Below are 18,558 nucleotides of genomic sequence, written 5' to 3' on the forward strand. Positions count from 1 at the left end.
TGGCTGTCAAGAAGCCATTCTTAAGGAGGGGAAACAGGAGAAAAGGCTGTGGTAAGTCAAATTACACAAGAACTGGACTGAAAATCAGGGCGACAGGTCAAATGGAGGGAATCCAAATTTTCCATTTTGATTGAAATCATCGTCAGCGTGTGCGGAGGCGGTCAGGCTGCTCAGAAAGTTCAGGCTGTGTTGAAGAATAAAGGTGGTCACACCAAGATATCGAATTGTATAAACTCGGTTTTTGCCTGATATACTGTAACGCCACATTTTTCAATAAATCACTGCACATTTTTCCACTTTTTACGAAGAAATGGCTTGAGACTTTTGCCCAGTACAGTACCTTTAATGGTCAAAAACATATGGGTTGTGACTTGAAGAGCGATATGCCAGAAAAAACAGTTTAAAAAGCACTCTGACAGTAGTACTTCACTGTGTCTGATATCATTTCTATGCTGCTTTTACATGCTCAGCAGGACGGTTAATTAAAGCACAGTGTTACCAAAACCTGAACCTGAATTTCAGCTGCAGTCATATCAACATCAGTAAAGTTATAAATGATTTATGGGTCTGGATCTTGGCTTTTTTGAATAACAGCAGATGTAGATAACAAACCATTATGTTGCTCTTCTACCCGGTGCTGCTGAGCACAGCTTAAAAACTTATCCAGGAGTGTCACGGCTCTCCCGCACTGACACGTGCACGGACAGAAAATTAAAACCCAGATTACAACAAGCACAGAGTGGAAATAAAAACATAGATAACATAAAAGGAAACCTCTTCATCCTCCCTGCACAGTTGTGACAGCAGCCAATAAAACAGCTCCTTTACGAGATTTACCAGCACTGCAGGAGCACATCTGGGCCCGGTTTTCCATATCGGCTCGCCTGAAACAACCTGTTGCATAACCCGACTCGCATTAAAACCTTATTTATACAATGTGAACCCATTAAACGCATAATTTCACATACAGAATTAAAATGACAGCACTCAGACTTACTTTACCGCAAGCCCGCGTGTCTAATTTATAGATGAGTTATACCATTATACATGTACGTGAATAAAAGCCACATGTTAGAAATAAGACGTCTGGAATCATTTCCTTTAAAGGAGAGAAAGAAAATTACATTTCTGTGGAATAATTCGAGGGGTGTAATGACCACCCTCAGCTCGGCGTTCCTGCTCCAGTCGGGCTGAACGCCAACAGCGAGTCATTCACCGCCGTCAGTTCATTATATTTGTTTTGAGCCAGCAGCACCGGGCGAGCGGGAAACGTGATATTCCGCTTGGGACCGATTCTCTCGTGGCGATAGAGCAATTTTACTCTTGTTTAAAAAGTAATAATTCACAGCGTTCATCATTGCATTGGCCCCGTGGTCCAGTGGTCATCTGAGAGTGAAGTTACAGAGATTGAGAGACAGTTTGAGACATACATTATTGCACAACCCAGTGAGTATACACAGCTGTGAACTCTGACATACTTTTACAACACACACACACTAAGCCCGACTGTCTGGCTTTGTGTGTGTGTGTGTCTTCAGTGTCTCGTTACATCATAAAACATCATATCTGAGGAATTTTGAGCCGTACTACAGGCCAGCTGGGCCTGTTGTCGTTTCTCTTCATAATTATGCTGAAAATGAAATCGAATGTTTTCAGTCATTTCAATCCTGAATGTCACCCAAAAAGTCAAACTTCCTGCTGCAAAAAAAAAACCCCAATTTGCAGCAAATGACGTCACTTTGTTATCAAACTTGCGAGGTTTAAGTTATCAGCCATCAGAACGTGTGATTTTCTGCTTTTAAAAAAGCCTAACTCACAGCAATCAAGTAAAAACGCACTAAACGGTCTAACGTTAAAGAAGAACTGTTTCATTTCTTGTCACAGAAGTCTGTTTGTTTATCCTGTAAATTACAGGCTTTAGGTTGGGAGCAGGGCAGCTGGAATATTTAGGCCTCTGAGGGTTAAAACGACCCAGAGAAAATGCAACTGATGGCAGGAAATGTTGGAAATAAGCCACAGATTATCCTTCAGCACGGTTAAGCTGTGGCTGTGTCGTTTCTTCTTGCACTTCTTAAACTAAATAAAACGTTTTTTCACCACCTCGGCCGTGTTTAAAAAAAATAACAAAATAATAATAATTCAATATTTAGTATCCAGTGTTTTCTCAAGTCTGAGTGTTAATATGTATATTTTATATCGTTTTCAGAGGAACTTTGCTAATAAAAATCAAAAAGCATACCTGACTATGATAAATATCAAACCTTTGATTCACATTTAACTGATTTGTACTTCTTAGCATCACTGAGATCAGATATTAAGATGAGAACTAGCAGGGATGCGGTGACCAGACATGAGAAAATGTCAGTGAAATTCACAAGTTTGCACATTAGCAGGTCCAGATTTAAATGTATCTTTAGTTTGAGTGACTAAAGTGGCTACTAATGATACAGCTGACTGCGGCTGACATTAGAGGGATAAATTAAGCCTGAAACATCCCCTAATCACTGACCGTCAGCTACAAAGTGGCGTACGACAAGGTTTTAAGTTAAGACTCAGAAATTAAACGGTTTTAGTGGAAGTTGAAACCACACACAGGAGCAAGCTTGTCATTTTTTACGACACTCACGGGGTTATACACCGTGAATCTCTCCCCCGTGGCAGACTGCAATCATGCAAACTCTACGATAATCTCCTGAGGGTTACAACTGTGCTGACTCAAAGCATTTAAAAGCGTTTTTTTAGTAGCCACATGGTTTGGTGGTTTCTAATCATCAGCTACTCTACTCACCACCATTCAAGTTCTAAGGTCCCCATTTTCACACAGTGGAGTAGATCCAGAGAGCATTGCAGAAAAGTCCAAATGGTCAGAATTGGACTCCTGGGGAGCAATCTAACTGATCGCTGCCTGAGGAGGCGACCTTGAAGGGTTAGATCGGCCCAATTTAAACCAGGTTTGACTTTTGACTTTTATGGGCGGAGCTGTGGAGCAAAAATACCGCCGTGTAGCTGTGCATCTGGCAGTGATGATGCCGAATTATGATAATTTGCTTTACTGCTGAGTAAAACAAGAGCCGCTCTTAGTTTTCCTGCTGTTGCACTGACCCACTAACTGACAGCAGTAATTACACTGTGGGCCAAAACTGCTGCAGCGTTAGCCGTTTGTTTTAATGAATCACCTGCCAGCGAATCACAAGACTGTTGTATGCTGCTATGGCACAATGTGTTAAGCTTTAGGGGTTTTCAGCGAATATTATTGTATAAAGAAGTTTCTTATATGTTTATATTTGTAGTTTTCTACTCGTTTCCATTTTAAAACTAATAAATAAAGGTGATAAGTATAAAACCTGTCTTTATAAGTTTGCCATTAATTATATAGATGTTTCTATATAAAAACTTTCTTTGGTCACAGTTGCTTGAAGACGTTTTGGTGTCAGGACACACTGAGGATGTGCGGTGGCGTGTTTGATTGTAGATTTATAGGTCCAGTGGTTTTAAACTTTAATGTGCTAAACGGACGCCTCCGCATCGACACAGTGGATCTAACCTTTGACCTTCTTGGCTCAAGCTGGGATGTTTTAACAGCTATGATCATGTTTTTTTCGAGTCATCCCAGATTTCTGCCCCAGCTCATCTTTCATACCACAAAGTGGAAACTACGATTTTTTTTCCTACAGATTTTGGTCCAGCCAGCGGATGTAGTTGTTCATGCTCCTCCGTCCCACGCTCGACATCATCGGCAGATACGCAAACACCATGCAGCCGTGAAAGCCGTCCTCATAGTGGTCACTGGTCACCGTGACGCCAGCGTCCTGCAAACGTCTGGCGTACATTAAGCCGTCATCCCTGAGCACGTCAAACTCACAAGTCATCACGTACGCCTTAGGCGTCCTACCCAGAACGCCCTGCTCCGCCAGCAGCGGCGACGCCCTCACGTCCGTGAGCCCCGGCACCTCGCCCACCACACCAGGTGACCCGGTTTCTTTAAGCACCGGCCGGAAGTGCTTCCTGCGCTCAGTCGGCAGCAAAGCGGTCCAGTTCAGCTTCGAGCGAGTCTCGGCGCTGATGCTCGACTCGTCCAGAGAGCTGTGGTTGTTGGCGAGCAGGAGAGGCTCCAAGGAGGTGTTGCCGCCCAGGTACTGCAGCCAGAAGCGAGCCATGACGGGCCTGTAGAGGATGGGCACGGCCTGGTTCTGCTGGTAGGATGGGGTGTGGAAGTCGAGCGCCTGCAGCACGGGGTAGATCAGCGCCTGGACCTTGAACTTCACCTTCAGGGTGTCATCTGAGCTGAGCTGTGGACACACGCAAGCTTTAGATTTTAATTCAGAGGAAAAACACTCAGAAACACCAGATTTCAGTCCTTACAAAAAATATTCGGTGGCAGCTTTTTGCCTGATATTTAAAGCCCGACCAATTTTCTTTTTTTTGACTGACACCAATATCAATATAGGCCAATGTTTTTTTCTCCTTTCAGAAATAGGAAACATTAACATTGATTTCTATGGATTCTAAGATAATGTGATAACGCATGCTTAAAATGAAGTTGTCCTACAGTCACAGTCGCAGCTTACTCGCTTGCGCTCTTCCCGACCCTGCACACTGTAAATGCTCTGCTTTTAGCAGGGGAAGGGCACTTTAGGACAAACCTGATTCAAACTGTCCACATGCTGCCTTGTGTCACCTGTGTAATAACTCAAGCTGATGAGGTTAGTTTCTGAACACAGCTGGTGTCTTCTGACAGTTTCCACCGTCTCAGCTGTGATAGGCTGGTTAAACCAGGCTGTAATGATGTCAAGGAGTGAAGGAGGACATGCAGAGGGTTGGTGGGACAGAACTGGATGTGATAGAGGCGGACGACCCACTGTGGCACCCACTCAAGGGAGCAGCCAAAAATAGAAGAACACTAAGATGTGCCCATTGCTGCCCTTTACATACAGGGTCGCTTACACCAGGTAATCATTTCAAGAGATAAACAAACAGAAACGTGTGTATTCTGCGTAAACAGAAAGTAGAAACAGTAGCAAACTACCCCAAAACCGCTTCTCCTTCTATGTATGCATTTGTTTTTCTACCTTTTGCGCCACAGCGGCAGCCAGGTTTCCTCCAGCGCTGTCTCCCGACACACACACCCTCTCGGGATCGATGCTGTAGTGCTCTAAAACCTCAGTGGACAGGAAGGCCCGCGACGCCGCTATTGCATCATGGTACTGATCTGGGAACACGGCCTCTGGAGCAAGACGGTAGCTACAGCAAACGGACAATTTAACATGACAGCAATATTATACTCAGGTGTTATAATGACGATAATTAAAAAAATAGTCAGAAAAAGCTAAAACTGGAGGTAAAAATGAACATCTGTAATATTAAATGTTGACTTTCTTTGTATTTCACAGAATATTAAAGTTTTAAATCCTTCATCTGTGATGATACTCCTGAGCTAGCTGCTGGGGTGAACAGTGATTTCAGTAGGTGCTTACTGCAGAGTCAAACAGGCTGAGCTGGGCCTGGTTAAAGGCTGTGGCAGGGATGTAGATGGGTTTAAAGGCAGAGCTGGGCTAGACCAGGGGCTCTGCAGTAAGCAGCCTTTCTGGCAGTGCTGAAGAGGAGAGCATATGAAGATGGATTTGGATAAAGAAGAAAAACAAAAGGAAGAATCCAAGTCCAGAAACTCTCCATTAAGAGGAGAGAGTCACCAGCGGGGGCAAACTGATTTGAAAGAGTAATCTTTTCCTGTGTAATCTTTCTCATGTCAAGACAGGACAGAAACTTCAGGCGGATTTTTACCAAAAGGGTAAACTAAAATAACAGAAGAGTAAATTTACACACACCCCTTAAATATCTGTGAGTAAACAGGTCTTTCAAATACTGACATCAGCCTAGAGTGGCACAATCTTTGACCATAATCTCATCACAAGTTTCACTGATGTTTTGAGCACATTCAGCCACATCACATGGCCTTCAGCTAAACCACGTCCATGATAAATGAGTCTGTGCGGCAGACTGCTGCAGACTGTTTCCAAGGTCACAAACGGGCCTTGATGCTAAACATGGAAGAAAAAAAAAAAAACTCTTGAAAACTTTCACCCAGTTTTCCTCCTTTGGGAAGAGTTTGAAACATGCTGTCTGAAAACGTCAATAATTGACTTTCAGATCAAAATGAAACAATCAGCTGTCATTGCTACGATTGGCTAAACAACAAGAGAAAAGCATAACTTGTTGTCTTCAAACCTTTTACATAAAAATCCACCACCTGCAGCTTCAATGTGAGGTTTGTTCCTTCTAGATTCACGTGAGCGACGCCCAAAACTTACTCAACTGACATAATGACGGCATCCAGGTCCTCCGCCATCTTCCGGCAAAGATGGTCATAGGAGCGCATTCCTGTGAAGCACATAAACAGTGACCGATGCTGAAGTTACAGTAAGGCTACAGTAATATATTGCAAATTCATTTTAGGATTAGTTGGTATTACATTATACTCGATACCACGAGATTTAGAAGTCTCAGCATTCCTGGGCAGCAGAGGATGACTCATATGGCTGCTCGTATAACTTCCTGTAGTAGTAAAGTCTTTGGGAATATGACTTTCAGATCATTTGACCTGTGACTTTATGACTTTATTGATTCAGTCATCTGTTTTGACTCATAACGAATAAAAACTTAAGTTATTTCTGTAAAATACTGGAGGTAGAAGCTACAATATGCTCACAAACTAAATACAGCAAGTCTTTAGGCAATGAAAGCACCACACACCGAATAAATGAGGCTCAGTGATGATGACACGGGTATGAAGATGATAGCATCTTCATACAAAAATGAACTTTAGCCCAAAAAGAAAAGCAGTGTTTGCTCCTAATGTGAGAAAAAAGTTCCCCCTTCATATAAGACTGTGTTTAACAAGCTCACGTTGTCACAGTGAGATCTAAACACTGAAACCAGCAGAAAAATAGGCTTAAAAACAGACTTAAGTTGATTGGATTTGTTTAACCGTCAGCAGCTTTACGGTTGTCCAAAGCCTCTTATGCACCGCACTCACGTCCGCTGCCGAGGGCCCAGCCGCCACCGTGGAAATAAATAACTCCTCTTTTCAGCTTCTCCCCTCCGATGGGATGAAACACCCGGGTGGGCACGCCTCCCAGCGCGGAGTCCGTGACGTTCACGGCGGGGCTGGAGCGAGCCTCAATCACCTCCACCCAGGACACCACCCGGTTCAACACGTGGACGCGGTGGCACACGCCCATCGCATGAGCTACATCACTCTGGAAATTTTAAAAAAGAAATAACTTTTATATTTTGTGCTCAAGGAAATTTTTTCAAGTACTTTTTGCAGTTCTCTTCTGTGGATTCTGTTGGTCTCCATCACAAACATTGAAATATTGCAGGTTTGCAGTTGAAACTATGATAAATCCCATAATACTGATGCTCAAAGCTGGTTACAGAACCACGATTTTGGCTTTAGATCGTCACACTTGGACTGAGCATGCAGGGGGTTAGCACAGGGTTTGCCTACACGACCTCATCTGACACTTTCACCAGTCTTAAAAGATTTTTTAGGTTTAGCTAGAGCTCTGCTCTGAAGCAGAGCAGATCATTAGTTAAGCTTGTGTGGCACCATTCGCCTATTCCCTGAAATCAGTTTACAGTGTAACCCGATAATCATTCCCACCATCAGGCACAGCGATTGTCCTCAAATTACACATCCAGAAAATTTTAATCTGGACTTTTTCTGCGGTTGCAAAGAGATTTAATAATGCATTTTTGTAATAATATTCACAGTTTTCTAAGGGAACTGATTTAGTTTGAACTGGAACGCCACAGGTTTGGGGTTGCAGTCTCCAAAACACAAAGAGAACCATTTGTCTCTTTGTGCTCAAAGTGACAGGACCTGAAGGTAAGAAACCAGCAGGGCGTGAAAACCTGTTCAATGTGGGGAACACGCATGGAAACTCGTCACTCAAGCTGTGGACGTGTAAACTGTGTGGTGTTTAATTAAATGTGAAGCAATGCAGGTGAGCTACAGCTCTGTGGCATGTGGCCTGCCTAGTTAAAGGTCCTTTTTATGTTATTCCCTGAATACAGATTGAAGGACTGTGGCTGATTTGTACTTTTCCATTGATGGAAAGCCAAAACCTGTTTGGTCAGTGCCAATATTTTCTGTATGGAGGAAAAACTCTAATATATATAATATAGTTTATAATTAATTTCCCTGGAAAAACTGTCAGGATCAGGTTAAAATCTGCCAAATCGAATATGCAGATTTATCAACAACCCTTTGTGAAAGAAGCTTCATGCAGTAGTTCTGATTCTCCTGTGAAAGTTCTGGTTTACTCAAGTGTAGGACAAAGTTTCCCAGATAAGGTGAGGTGAAAGTCTTCAGATTTAGTCTTTGCCAATGTGTTGAAATGGTGACGACAACCAGCCTGAGGAGGTGTTATTGCTGTGGTTAGTTGGAATCTCAAATTCCAAAAATTCCCCCCTAAAAAACACCTATAATTAAATAATAATAATAATAATAATAATAATAATAATAATAATAATAACAACAACAAATATGAATTTTCAAAATTTTCACACCGTTTAATCAAAAATTAAACCAACAAACTCCTTGTTCTGTGTAAAGAACAAAACAAAAAAAAACAAAAAAAAACGAAGTTGTTGCTGTGCATTATTGCACTAATGCTCACTATAATCATTCTGGCCAATATAGTAAACAAATAGTAAACAAAATTAGTAATGACTAAACAAATACATAAGGAGCGTATTTAAATATGAGTGAAAGGGATGCGCTGAAAGGCAAAACGAGGATAGTTTGAAAAAAATGCAGCACAAAAATCAATGTTTTGTTTTAATAATGGCTGCAGTCAAGTCCAGCCACCTGGTGGGATTTTCTGGGAACATAAATTGCAAAAATTGCATTAAGAGTTTTTCTCTCTGGATCCCGTTCAGATTTAAAACTGCAATCAGGACAGAGAGAGCAAATCTATTTTAAGTGCCATATACAAGGATTCTGTAGGAGCCAGTAATGAAAGAACAATGAATGAATGCATAAACAAGAAGACAGAAAGGCCATCTTAGTGATGAAAGCAAGCTTTAAAATAACCCCAAGACTTCCTAAAACTTCTGGGTTTATCCTCTCAATTAACCTGTTGAACCTATGAACAGACTTAAGTTAATTGTATATTTTCTAGTTACCTTTTATTTCTCGTCCCATTTCTGTATTTGTTTTGTTTCTTGTGGTTGTTGTGATTTTGTCTTGACGTTATCAATTTCAGTGTAGAGTTAGATCTTTTTAATCATTAGATTATAGTACACATTCGTCAAAGGCGAGATTTTAGAAGGTGAGAATAGATACTGGCTGAGACTAAAACCATATTTTTATTCTTGTTTAGATTTGGCTTTTACAGACATTTTTATTTTGCCTCATTCGCCATACCAGGCTTCATTTTAACCAGGAACTTCCTTCTCTCTGCACGACCTCGGATCTGCTATAAAATAAACCCTGATTCTCATATCATCCGTTCACCTGCACGGTTTCGTGCTTCAGGTGTTGTGATCCTAACAGCCCTGTCTTTCCTCACATCAACCTGCCCTTTTCTGCCCTCCTGTCAGTCATCAGTCAGCTCTCACCGCCTTCATGAAGCTCCGGAAAAGCGCGTCCAGCAACATCAGTTTCCACGGCTCGCTAACTCCGCTCGGTAGCGGCAGGTAGACGTAGTAGGCGGCCGCTGACAGCAGCACGGCTCCGGCCAAACGGAGCCTCATCGCGTCCACGGTTGAAACGAGATTAACCCTCCCACACGGTCCTGAGCGGTCGCTGCCTCCGCCAGAGATCGACGAGAATGGGAGGAATGACCCCGGCTTCAAAATTAAAGCTCTATGCAGAGAGCAGGGATCTTTTCACAAAGATAGGACGTTACGCTGGAAACATACATCTTATTTTGAAATGTTTCCTAAGGAAGTAGCTTAAGAATTTCGTAACATTGTTGCATTTGGGAAATGTAGTCCGTTTGAGCTCCAACGGTAAACCGAAATAAAATGCTGAAATAAAACTGCGACATTTTGACAAATTTTTGAAGTTTTGATCAGATTTATAGCTATATTTGCAAACATTTTAATCTAAACTTTAAATAGAAATGTCAATTTATTAAGTATGAATATAAATTAAAATGGTAAATCCAAATATGACATTATAAATATTTATGTAAAATATGTAGGAAATTAAAAACAAATAACAAAAATTGTGACGTGTAAATAAAAGTGATATACACTTAATATAAATAAACAATTTGAATTCTTAAATATAAAGTATACATTTTAAATCACAATTTGAAAGTATTCTATGCATTTTACAAATATAATTTTTTTATAGTTAAATGTAAATATTAAATGCATATTTTAAATTTAACATGTTTGTATTAAAAATAATGCAAATATAAAAATATTACTGTAAACATTAAAAGTTTGTTTTAATAATTAAGTGATGAATCTAAATACTGAAATTTAAATGTTGATGATGTGTTTTTATTTGTTCACAATGGTAAATAAAATATTTAAAATATCAAATAAAAATTAAAAATAAATATGCATTAAAATTAAATTTTAATTTACTAAAATACTGATTTTAAAAACAAACAGATTTTAGATATAAAAATATATTAAATATAAATATTAAGAAATCTGAACACTACGCAGGTCTGCTTCATTTCAAACAACCCTGATAAAACATTTGAAGAAAGCTGAACTGAAGGTTGGCAGAGTGTTGCTTAAATCTGCCTGCAGTGCCTCATTGTGCTTCGCTGGTTTCTTAATTAGCTTCACCTGGCTTCAAGTAGTCACACAGCTGGCCAATTAAGCAAGAAGGTAAGAAAATAAAGTTCTGCAAAGAGTTTCGCTGACTTACTGTCTGTTCATTAGTTTCGAGGTCCATAGTTTGGTAGCAGCTGACAGAAGTGTCTGTCTTTGCTGCTTCCTGTAGCTATGATGTTTATATTAAGGCAAGCCTTAAAGAAGTTTTTTTTTAAAGTTAAATCAAACATATTTTTAATGTCACTATTAAAGCTTATAGTCTCTTTTGTCTAGATGGTTGCTGTTGTTCTTGCTAGCTGTCAAAAGTCATCAAGAAAATGGTAAGCAAATAAAATTTGATAATTTTATGCACCAACATTTTTGTCTAACATATTCCAATGTTCTCTCACAGATCAAGAATTAGCCCATACGGATGATCAACTGGATTTAAGCGTTTACTTTAAAAATGAGACATTGGGGACCAGTGGGATACTTGATAACTATAATTCAACCTTGAATGAGAGTAACTACAGCACAACAGTAACAGTGGATTATCAGCCTGAAGCCGAAACACTGGCACAAAATGGGTCTTTGCCAGATCTCCAGTATTCATTAAGTAATACTGAACCTCCACTTAAAGAAGTGGAGTCTGGTTTTCAGGTACAGGTGCTCCAACAGCAGCGTACCTTCTCATCCAGGCAGTCACAGGAGCCCCAGGTGCCGCCACCTACCTCCCCACCCAATGAGACTACATGCCCATCACAGGTGCTCTTGCAGGTGCCAATGCCGCGTAGTCCTCCACTTTGGCAGCTGGAGGTACCACAGCAGCCCCGTTCTCCACTCAACCGGCTGGGGGTGCCTAAGGTGTCCCAGGTATCCCCAGAGTTCTACTCTCCATCTCAGCAGCTGTGGGTGCCAGAGGAGCCTGGTTCATCACACCAGCGGCTGGATTTAATCCAAATGCATCAATCCCCTCTCCAACAGCTACAATTTGCAGAGGTGCACCAGCAGCCTAGAGCTGAACTCAAATGGGCACAGGTGGCTCAGGCACCCCAGCAGCCTGGTTCGGCCCTAAAGTGGCAGCAGGTACCCCGGCCAAGTATCCGGCTCCAGCAGCCGCAAATGGCCCAGTGGCCACAACGGCCACCCTACCAGCTCCTGATCCCTCGCTACCAGGCCAAGTACTCACATTACCGGCCCATGATATCCCGTTACCGGGAAAGGCTGCTAGGACACCGACCCAAGACTCCGCTCTTTCGAATCAAGCATCTTCGACACCCCCAGCAGATCAGATATGCACGTTGGAAATAAGTTTTTCAAGCAGACTCATTAAAATTATGATCCAAATCTTTTTCTTTTTTTTCTCCCCTCAAATTTTGTAATCAAACTGTCTCCGCTAGGACGTTACAAAAGTAGGCAGGGCAACATCGGGGGACTTTTGTGTTTAACATGAATTTCTTTCCGGCGCAGCAGCTAATAAGCATGAGGCAGCAACACTAAGAGAAACAATGGGGAAGGTTATCTAATGAAACCTCTCAGATCATCCAAGAGTTTAGATGTTACTTTACTGAACTCACGATTTCTGTTTTAGGCACTGCAACATTGAAACACTGTTCTGACCTTTCAAAGTAAAATACAGCTACTGCTATAATTATTTTGCTATACGTGTCTATTTATTTGTTGAAAAGCTCAATATCTAGTTTAGCGTTAAGCTAAACTAAATATCATCCCCTATATTGTTACACCATCTTTGACAAAGGCTGCCAGCATAATGTGTGCCCCAAAAGGGTTTTTGCAACATTTCCATTGAACATATCCATTCCACAGCACATCTACTCCATTACACTCAGAAGGCTAAGAACTGCTTCTAACTTGTTTTCTTTAAAACATTGGATCAAAGTAGATACTGTTCACCTGGCAGACCTTTATTGTGTTTCAATGTGTTTTCTAGGAGTGTGCAAAGTTCACAGGGTTTTTTTTTTCTTAGACGTTGGTGCTTTCTGCTTCAGTAAACTTTATTGTAACTCTAATAATGCAACTTTTACAATCCCTTCCACTAGAGGGAGCACTACTCCGTATCTGTAACCTTCCGGTTACAGATGCGCTTCCCAACCCCCTGAGCCACGGTCGCCCCACAATCAGCTGTGGTAACCTGTAAAGTGAGCAGGCTGTCTTTTCTAAGCTATATGATATTCTTAAACTTTTGCAATAAATGAAATAAAGGAGATTTTTAGACTAGTACACTTATTTAATGTGTTGTTTATGTTTGTTAAGCTAAACCTACTTTTTAATGTTTGTAGCAAAGGAATTTCCAAACTTTGCAATGATTTTATTGATAGAAATCATGTTGATATAGACAAAGCCAATGGCGGAATACTTCTGTCAGCTGCACATGTATTAATTTAGCAGAATTAACCATCATAATTTAAACTCATACTATTTGGAAATCCAGTGAAAATATTTAGGCTTCTTTAAGAACAAACATCTAAACCAATCAGCAGCTCCAACAAATTCAGCTGCAGGTTTTTCACATTTAAGTCATCTGAACAGCATCTGCACAATGGAAGCTGCTGAAAATGATTTGCAAAGAGTTGCAAAATACCTCAAGGTCCTTTCCTGGTGTCATAGTGAGCTTAATCTGCTCTGAAGTAGAAACACCTGTGGTCACCTAATCAACAAGATAAAGGGTAAACCTTTTCGAGAGCTCAGGTTCTTTTGCTGGTCTCCTGGTTTGGTAGCAGCTGACAGCAGTAGCTGCTGGGTTTGTGGGTTCTTGCTGCTGAAGCAATGAGGTTTTCATTAAGGCAAGTACTAAATAGGTTTCTATGAAGCTAAAAGTTTTCAGTTAGAGCTTATAGACACTTGTTTTCTTTAGTTGGCTGTTGTTGTTACTTCTCACTGTTGGAAGTCATCAAGCAAACGGTAAGCAAGTTAAATTGCATCACTGGTTAATTGCATAGATTAAATATTCTTAAAGGTTAACAAACTGCTTTTTGCTGGATACCAACCAGATTCAGGTAGTCGTTACCCCAGAGTGAATGCTTCATGGCGCAGCGAGTCAAATGCTGCTCATACTTTAACCCTGAATGCAAAGGCAAGTGATCCTGGCACAACAGTGAATCTAACCGTGCAAGTCTCTGCCTGATAACTAGTTTTATGCACATCATCAAATGTCACAGGTAGTGAAGTCTGGTTTGCAGTCACGGGTCCCCCGGCAGCAGCATAAACCTCAGGCACCCATTCAGCATGTATGCTGGCACAGCTCAAAGGCTTTGTGCTTTCCCCAGAAGGCCCAGCAGTTCACCAGTGCACCACAGCTTCCCAGACAGCAGGTTGACTCCCTATCTTGGGCAACCCAGCCAAAGTGGAAGCCTTCCTGCCCGCCCAAGCACTTCTGCCAATCCAAGGAGCCTCTGGTGTCCCACCGGCCTGGTTCTCCACTCAGGCTGCCTGGTTTCCTGCCCCAGTGGCCTCAGTGGCCTGACCGTCCACTTTACCAGCTTCAGAGACCTCACTATCAGGCCAAGTGGCCACTATACTCACTCCAGATGCCTCAGTACCATGCAAAATTGCCACACTACCAGCCTTACTACCAGTCCAAGCGTCCACACTACATGACTGTCTTGCCCATCTACAGGGGGAAAGTTATTGGTCTATCCAGGCAAGCAACTCCAGTATCCCCACCAGGTGAGTTACTTCTAGAAAGTTAAACTTTTTAAACAGTCCAATTTCTGCTCAACCTTCATCTGGGTGAGCTCTTCTTACTGGCTGAGTAACAGGAGTGAATTTTAAGTGGGATTTATTTCTTTCAGGCACAGAACGTGGTGCTAATGTAATAGCCACACAAAGGGACCAATGGTCATGGAAAACGATTAATGAGATAACTGGTTTTCAATGGCCTTTATTCATGAATGTTTTCTCTTAGGCACAGCAATGTTGAGCTTTCTGCATCGTTGTACGGACCTTCCCAATTAAAATAACTTTCATCTTGACTCTCTAAGCATTTACTGAATGATTTGGTAATAAAGTTTGACAAGATGTGTGTATGATGCCAACACAATGCTTTCCTTCTGTTAAGAGTTACAATTTGTAGAAACTTGTATACAAAGCAGATTGAAATTTTACACTGCAGATAAGAGATGCTGTGGAAGAGCTCTCCCCAAAGATAATTACTAAGGATTAAATACGGAGTGGTTTATAAACACAGTGTGAAAGGTGACTTAAAATACTTGGTGCATCATGGGAATCCCCCAGAAACTATTGCAGCGTAACAAAGGGAGGTTTTTGGTTCACCTGATCCAGCCCCAACTATATGCTTTAACAGACGTTTTAAGCCTATTTTTGAAAGTAGAGATGGTGTCTGTCTCCTAAATCCAAATTTGAAAGTGGTTCCACAGAAGATGCGCCTGACAGCTGAAGACTCTGCCTCCTGTCCTACTTTTGAATACTCCAGGAACCACAAGAGTCTTTGTCACATTGTCATACAAGTACAACACACAATGAAATGTTCTGAACTGCTCCTTTGATCAAGACTTAAACAATAAGTAAGGTTAAACTCTGGAAATGTACATTGTGCAAATGGAATGTTAAAGTGCTTTCTGCCTTATTAGCATGGCAATTTATTGACAGAGCAATGCAAGTAGAGTGACCAGTGTAATGTACAACAGCGAGCAGGGTAATATAAACAAACGGTGTAGCAGCGTTTGATATAACAAATCAGATATGACAGTGAAAGTTCTGGAATGGGATATAAGGTCGTAGGACTTGGCCTGAGGATAGAAACTCACTGATAGTGGGAATCACACACGTGCTCTATTGGAGTGATGCAGTACTATAAGGTCTTTAAGATAAGATATGGGGGGGGGTGATTATTCAAGACCAGCGAGGCAAGGAAGAGAAAAATTTGATCTTTCTAGACCGTATCAGTGCTCTTGCTGTGGGTTTTGGATAAACTGAAGGCTTTTAAGGGAGATTTTTGGTTTTTTTCTTACATCCTGATAATCATAAATTTCAGTAGTCCACCCCAGAAGTAATAAATGCATGAACTAGTTTTTCAGTGTCACTCTGAGATGGGACAGTTTTAACTTTAGAGATGTTGTGCAAATGGAAGAAAGCAGTCATAATTGTTTAATATGTGCATTGAAGGACATGTCCTGGTCAAACTTCACTCCAAGGTTCCTCACAGTGTTACTGGAGGCCAAGGTAATGCCATCCAGAGTAAGAATCTGGTTAGATACCATATTTCTAAGATATTCAGGACAGAATACAATAACCTCAGTTTTATCTGAATTAAGAAGCAGAAAGTTAGACGTGATTGACGTCTTTGTCTTTAAGACATACCTACAGCTTATCTAAATGGTTTGCGTTATCTGGCTTCTAGATAAAATTGGGTGTCATCTGCAGAGCAGTGAAAATGTATACTATGCATCCTAATAATACTGCCTAAAGCAAGCACATATAACGTAAACAGAACTGTTCCTAAGACAGCTGATTCAGATAGGTCAAGAAATAATTCATTTTTAAGGGCCCCCAAACAACAAGAACTAGTTAAAACACAGTTTATAACAATAAATACCAGAATAATAGTGACCAAAAACTAGTAATTGACTATAAATAAACAGAATAAAGTATCAGTGATAGAACTGTTAAATACATAGGAACTGGCCCAGCCTGACCTATTATGCTTTACAAAAAAAACCAAAATGTATTGCATACAGCACCATGTAAAACAGTAGAATATGGCTGTATCCCAATTCAGGGTCTGCAGCCTTAAAGCCGCATTTTAAGGCCGATTACGTCACAGCGACAGCGAGGCTGTCCCAATTCAAAGGCTGCTCGAAATGCAGCCACAAATGCGTCCTTGATTTCCCTGAATTTTAAGGATGTGACGGTGTAGACTTCATAGTGCAGCAGTGGGCGTGGATAATTTTGCCGAAAACTTTTAAAAGTACTGAATAATATGTCACTTATTTATGTGCAAATGTTGAATAATGAAGAAGATTAAAACATTACTGTTGGCCACAGTGTTTCCTAATTAGCTACACCTGCATACAAACAATCACACCTGAGTCCAATTAACCACCCATGACAGAGAGGAAACATTTTTAAAAGGGCTGCACTGGCCTTGCTGTGTTTTTCAGCTTCTTGATTTGGTAGCAGCTGAGAGAAGTGGCAGAGTTTGCTGCTTCCTGCAGCTGAGACCATGAGTTTTTTATTAAGGTAAGCTTTTAAAACTGTTTTTACTAGTGATGGGTAGATGAGGCCTCGTGAAGCGTTTCAGCACATTCCCCAAACTGTATCGACACTGTGTCGACTGTTTTGCTCCATACTGACACCTGCTGGACCTTAAATATCATTGCAGGCAACTTACTTGAGACTCACAACAGACACTGATTCAATGACCTAGTCATACTTATATGCACTGTATACACTGTAAGGTATTGTACTTTCCATGGAATCATTTTATATTTTCTATATTGCAAATATTGTAGACATCTTTAAAATATATTATGAATGACATTAAGTGAAAATTAAAATGAAAGTATTGTGAATGTAATATTACCCATTTGACTCAGTTTATTATAAATTTCTATTCAGAAAAATAGGTTTATCCTCCGCAGAACAGATGCGACATTTAACCTGCATAAAATGAAATGAATAATTTACACTTCAAGTCACATGGCTGTTTTTTTTTTGTTGTTTTTTTTTCTATTCTGATAGGTTACACTGAAACAAAGACAAACTATTACCTTATTTGCAGTTAAAAGATCAAAATGATTCCACACAGCAGAAACATTTCTTTTTCTTTCGGGCTCCATTGTGTTATGGAGAGATGTGTATTATTATTATTTATTTATTTTTTATCTTTGCAAGAGTAATTTTGTGTTTTGTTTTGTTTTTTTGGTGGCGACTCATTCCGTTGGCAGATGCGGATGCGGTACCTTTTAAACACAGTTTGGCGCGTTGGCAATGGTATTTTGTCTAGATGGTGGATGCTGTTTTTGTTAGTTGTGGGAGGACCTCAAGCAAATGGTAAGCAAACACACCATTGCATTTTGTAGACTTAAATTTTTGCTTAAAAGCCTATAACACTGTCCCTTTTGAAAATCATGCAGATCAGAAGGTGCCTGTTGCAGATGATCGATTGGATTTAAGTAGTCTTAACTCTGGGAATGACACTTTGCATGGTAGTGAGACATTTGGAAATCATACCTCAACCTTGAATGCAAAAAGCCACAACACAACTATGTCCTCCACTAACCAGTATCACCCTGAATCTGAAACCCTAAAACAGAATGGCTCTGTGTCCAAAGAACCAAAGCCTGATGTTCAGCCCCTACCAAATCCACGGGCATCTCAACCACGTCAGCGCAAACCAAAGCAGTCACAGGTGCCCCAACAACAACTAAAAACTTCCTGCCTACCCAATAAGCAGCCTTCATGCCGACCCTGTCCACCCCAGGGGCCTAGCTGCCGGCCCTGCCCGCACAAGGAGCAGTCTGCCTGCCGGCCTTGCCCAACCCTGAGCTGCCAGGTAAAGCAGCCCCAGAAGCCAGAGTTGTCAGAGCATGTTGGTAAGCCAGCACTGCATCAGCCTCAGGTGCATCCACCCAGTGTGCCTCAGGAGAGCAAGCAGACAGTTTTGCATCCACCCAGTGTGCCTCAGGTGAGCCAGCAGACAGTTTTGCATCCACCCAGTGTGCCTAAGGAGAGCAAGCAGACAGTTTTGCATCCACCCAGTGTGCCTCAGATGAGCCAGCAGGCTGTTTTGCATCC

The 18,558-nt window shown here is 41.1% G+C and overlaps 4 protein-coding genes across 12 annotated transcripts in view; 3 read left to right on the forward strand and 1 right to left on the reverse strand.

The window, feature by feature from the left end:
* Positions 1–330: 330 nt before the first annotated feature.
* On the reverse strand, positions 331–9,870 carry LOC102192013 (neutral cholesterol ester hydrolase 1-like). The gene is made up of 5 exons (XM_005730388.2): positions 9,625–9,870; positions 7,034–7,256; positions 6,309–6,378; positions 5,070–5,241; positions 331–4,289 (listed from the first exon to the last, which is right to left on the reverse strand). Exons 1-5 carry the CDS (start codon positions 9,757–9,759, stop codon positions 3,669–3,671), a joined length of 1,221 nt encoding a protein of 406 aa, XP_005730445.1. The 5' UTR covers positions 9,760–9,870; the 3' UTR covers positions 331–3,668.
* A 997-nt stretch (positions 9,871–10,867) lies between these two features.
* LOC102192291 (putative uncharacterized protein DDB_G0294196) lies at positions 10,868–12,756 on the forward strand. Its single transcript, XM_005730389.1, has 3 exons — positions 10,868–10,991; positions 11,077–11,123; positions 11,195–12,756. The coding sequence occupies exons 1-3, from the start codon at positions 10,975–10,977 to the stop codon at positions 12,091–12,093; spliced, it is 963 nt and encodes a 320-aa protein (XP_005730446.1). The 5' UTR covers positions 10,868–10,974; the 3' UTR covers positions 12,094–12,756.
* Positions 12,757–13,479: 723 nt separating this feature from the next.
* LOC102192581 (uncharacterized) lies at positions 13,480–14,837 on the forward strand. Its single transcript, XM_005730390.2, has 5 exons — positions 13,480–13,586; positions 13,658–13,704; positions 13,794–13,876; positions 13,962–14,469; positions 14,595–14,837. The coding sequence occupies exons 1-5, from the start codon at positions 13,570–13,572 to the stop codon at positions 14,705–14,707; spliced, it is 768 nt and encodes a 255-aa protein (XP_005730447.1). The 5' UTR covers positions 13,480–13,569; the 3' UTR covers positions 14,708–14,837.
* A 2,045-nt stretch (positions 14,838–16,882) lies between these two features.
* Positions 16,883–18,558, forward strand: part of LOC102192974 (splicing factor 3A subunit 2-like) — a 3,682-nt gene continuing 2,006 nt past the window's right edge. For 4 of the 9 annotated variants that reach the window (XM_013910165.1, XM_013910166.1, XM_013910171.1 and 1 more), the window contains exons 1-3: positions 16,883–17,001; positions 17,709–17,814; positions 17,898–18,547. In XM_013910165.1, coding sequence (XP_013765619.1) covers positions 17,709–17,814; positions 17,898–18,547 — 756 coding nt within the window. In that variant the 5' untranslated portion in view covers positions 16,883–17,001. The remainder of the gene's footprint in view (positions 17,002–17,708; positions 17,815–17,897; positions 18,548–18,558) is intronic. The other 5 variants (XM_013910170.1, XM_005730391.1, XM_013910172.1 and 2 more) reach the window with 5 other exon arrangements.

The sequence above is a fragment of the Pundamilia nyererei genome, unplaced genomic scaffold, assembly GCF_000239375.1.
Source record: "Pundamilia nyererei isolate P.nyererei 1_Seehausen unplaced genomic scaffold, PunNye1.0 scaffold00037, whole genome shotgun sequence".
NCBI lineage: Eukaryota > Metazoa > Chordata > Actinopteri > Cichliformes > Cichlidae > Pundamilia > Pundamilia nyererei.